Raw genomic sequence first — 4,300 nt, forward strand, 5'->3', positions numbered from 1 at the left:
AAATTTTCAGTATGTTGGAGAAGCAACTCAATTGCTAATCCCTGTATATTTATGATGATAAATAGTTTTACCGATAAAGGTTTTTTTCATACTGAACTACTTGGCAAAATTGTTAATTATTAATTCTATTATTAATTGACGATTCTCTGCCCTTATTCTTGTATATATATATATATATATATATATATATATATATATAGAGAGAGAGAGAGAGAGAGAGAGAGAGAGGGAGAAAAATAGATAAATAAATAGACAGCAGAATATATAAGTATAGCAATGTAAATATCATGACTTACCTTTACACCATTTATTATCTACAAGACGATAACCAGGGTTGCAAGAACATTTGTAGTTTCCAATAGTATTGGTACAAATCTGTTCACAGAGACCATTTTGAACAGAACAGTCATCAACATCTAGTATATATAAAAAAAAATTTCAAATGTAAAACTCTTTCCGTATTTGAAAATATCTTTTTCCTTTCACATCCACAAAATTAAAATATTGATAAACTGAGCCACATTACAAGGAGGCACTCAAAAATAACTGGAAATGTTCTCTGTGGGACAAGCCCATTGTAGTTCAGTGAGGTTACAAGGATGTTGCCATGAGAAAAACACAAATTTATGAGTGGTTTCCATGCTTTAGGAATGGTTACTTGTCGCTTGAAGACCAACCTTGTTAAAGGTGACCAGCAACCTCTCGAACAAATGAAAACATCATGAAAATTCATGAACTGATCTTGGAGGACCATCACTGAACAACTGATGAAAAATTTGTGCCTCACTTGCTCACAAACGATCAAAAGCAGTCATAACTGAACGCTTGTCATGAACTGAAAGAACAATTGGAAGTTGATCCAGACCTTTTTTTCAAAGGTCAACACTGGTGATGAAAACTGGTGCTATGGAATATGCAGATGTGGAAGAGGTAAGGAAAAAGATGATGGCGGTGTTAAAATACATCACTTTGCAAGCGTTCCAACACAGCTTTGAACATTGGAAAGCATATCTGGACCAATACATTGCTTCAAATGGAGAATTCTTTGAAGACGACAAAAATGTAAATGTAAAATGAAGTGAATAAAATAATATTACAAAATTCTAGTTTCTTTTGGGTACCCCATCATATAACCAGATATTCTTTCTCATTTAAGAAAAAAAAAAAACACAACCTCCCAAATCTTCTCTACTAAACTCAAAGATGCATTACATCTTAATACTATTGGGAATTTTTCTGTCTAAAAAAATAAATAATAATATGCATTTACATATTTCCCCAAGACACCTGATGAAGGCTGGAAGGTATATCAGCTGAAACGTTGTTTTAGCAACAAACAAGATGAGGACAAATATCTGTCAAATGTAAATAATGTATTTAATTCCTCATCTCTTAAATATAGAACTGAATAATATGCCTGTCTCTCTCTGTTAGGATGTTAGGCAAAAAGGTTGAAGGGAAATAATTTTTCATTAACTTTTGACAAGCAGATTTCGTTTTTAAAATCTTAACCGTAATAATATAATTTGTCAAAAAAAAAACAACAAAAAATGCAGAAATTGAATCACAGTTATTGAATTTGATTTTTATAGCAACTATCTGTAACATTTCTCCACACAGTGATTGAAAGAATGCACAGATTACAGAACCACAGAGAAAGATGAGAGGTGAGTTGAAAAAAATGTTTGTGAAGAGTATAATTAAAGTAGCTGTCACTTTTGTTGAAATGGTTAGTCTAGTACTTAATCAAATATGTGGTCTATATCTTAGAACTAGAGGCTTAAAAAAATGTATTATTCTTTTTTTGATGAAATATTAAATTTTCTTTTCTTTCCTTGTGGTACCTCCTATGGATTGCAATTATTTCTAATCTCCCTGAATTCTAGCAATTATGCTTACTCATGTAGTTACTGGTACATTATCAATATAAAAGACTTTATTACTATATATATATCACTTTTGACACCAGTAGCTACATAGAGAACAAACAAGTGCTGACTGGCTTGTGTGACTGTTGTTTGAAATGATTTGTGGCATTCTTTGGATTTGAAGACTTATATTCAAATGGGAACTTTTTTAAAATGTCAGTGTATCTCATAGCAGAGATGTCATAAAGAATGTGTATTTCACTATCATCTGTCATCATTTATCTATCAAACACCTCATGTTGAACGTGAACTGACTCATTTTCTGTACATAATCAGAAACATTTTATGTACAAGCTAGCATAGTACCAACTCATTTCTCATAAAAAATGTTTATCATATTCATAGGTACAGTTGAACTCAACATTGTAAGCTAATAAAATGCACAATTATATGAGAGATGCATTACTTATAGCAGCAACTATACTAGTCTGTGGTACTTTACTTTGAGGTAGGTAAATGAGTCATCGATAAAAGTTACATTCTTAGCCATAGAATTACTGTAACACTTTTGATTGGATACAGGCCACTAGCCCTTCAAGCAGTTGTTTGGCGCCTTGTCAACTATCTGCAAATCTGTTTTGCACTAACTTTGATAATTTTATCCTGAAAATTTGTTTTATTAAAGTAACTGCTGAAAATAGGCTTGGAAAATAGAATAGGAGACAGAGATATGTTAACTGGCTATGATAAAGGAGATCTGTTAGTTCAACTCAGAAGAGCAGACTGTTATGATAATAGCAAAAGAGACAGATAGAAGAAACATGTTTGCAAGTTTTGGTAAGTTTTTGTTAATTAGTCAATTTTTTTGTTTTTGTTTTTAATAGAATCTAGATGTTTGCATATGTAGATCATGATCATTCCATATACGGGAATCGTTTTCTAACGTGAGTATTGCTTGTATTTTGTAATAGGTCAGCCAATGGTTCTGAAAAAAAGTCAAGTTTCAGAGGTAGTTTTTGTAATGTTTTATACATGTGAGGTTGCCGTGGATATTGTGAGATCTAGCATTTATAGTAACTTTGAGGACTATAATTGTACACTTTTCATGTAAAAGGAGGCTTGATGTGTAAGACTGTTTACTTGAATGCATAGTGGTTGTAGCTTTGTGCTGTTGCAAGAGACCAGGATTTTGTGTTTGCATTAAAAAGTGTTTTCATTGGCTCTGTCCATGGAGATAGTGCAAATCTGGTTGTATGTTTAAGGTTCTTCTGATCCATGAATATGTTTGTTTTGTTAGAAAGGACAGTAAGTAGATTGAAGACAGTGGAAAACTGAAACAGCCTTACATTTCACGGAGTTAATATGACAGCTTTGTCAACACATCTTGCAAGGGAGGTATATGAAAGGAAACATTTAATTCCTCAAAGAAGAGATGGACTGAGCTTATAGATGGGCAGCTTAACTAGAGATTCTCACACCAATTTTTTGCTTATGTATTCAAGAATAAGAGACCAATGGTACATGATATAAGATTTATGTGCCAACAGAACTAGCTCTACAGGAAACATACTGGAGAAAGACTCAAGATCATGGAGGAAGTTGCTGTTTGTGACTATATCCATGATGCTTGAAATGTTGAAAATGAAGGAAATAGATTAGTAGTTGATAAGCTTATAGAGGCCTTGCTTTCTTGGGAGTAGGATACTTTGCAATGTGTTTCTATGAATTAGGATACATCTCTAAAGTGTGTTTGTGTGTGTGTGTGTGTGTGTATGTGTGTGTATGAGTATGTGCATGCATGCATATGTGTGTGTGCATGTGTGTGTATGGTATACTGTTGGAAGCAAAGCAGGCTGCAAATATGGTGGTTTTATCAGTGAGAATGCTATTTTATAACATTTATTATAATATATACTGTGCAGGTCGATAACCATTTCACACTTCAGTTTCTTTTAGTACTCAGCAAATTTCTTTCCAGATTATTTCCTCTTAATAGACATTTATGAAGCTCTCTAAATTACTGTTTAATCTCTGATGGGATACTATTGAAAACTACTTTATATTCTAGCTTTTAAATATTTTATTTTTCCAATTTTCAATTTAACTTACAATGATGTCTAACATTTCCATGTAATTGAATGTTTACTGATTTGAAACACTTGGTGCTGTAATATGTGCTTGTATATTGTCTGTGTATATGAATTTACAAGCATGTGGGTAATTTCTTTTAAGTAGATACTGGGCAAGAGACAGTGTTAATATTTTCAGGTTTTCACAAGCAAGGAGATTGGGTCAAATGGATGCTACTAATATTTCTGATGTTCAGCTAAATCTTTAGAATGTCAGCGAATGAGGAAAAAGCAGGAAAGAAATGCCAAAGTATGTTTGTGTATGTGTTCATATAAAAATTTGTGCATATACATACGCCACTC

At 32.6% G+C, this 4,300-nt stretch overlaps 1 protein-coding gene across 1 annotated transcript in view; it reads right to left on the reverse strand.

Annotated features, from left to right (window-relative positions):
* LOC106879572 (fibrillin-2) overlaps positions 1-4,300 on the reverse strand; it is a 276,076-nt gene that overhangs the window by 32,944 nt on the left and 238,832 nt on the right. The window contains exon 14 of the mRNA XM_052968473.1: positions 297-416. Coding sequence (XP_052824433.1) covers positions 297-416 — 120 coding nt within the window. The remainder of the gene's footprint in view (positions 1-296; positions 417-4,300) is intronic.

The sequence above is a fragment of the Octopus bimaculoides genome, chromosome 6 (genome assembly GCF_001194135.2).
Source record: "Octopus bimaculoides isolate UCB-OBI-ISO-001 chromosome 6, ASM119413v2, whole genome shotgun sequence".
In the NCBI taxonomy this organism is placed as follows: domain Eukaryota; kingdom Metazoa; phylum Mollusca; class Cephalopoda; order Octopoda; family Octopodidae; genus Octopus; species Octopus bimaculoides.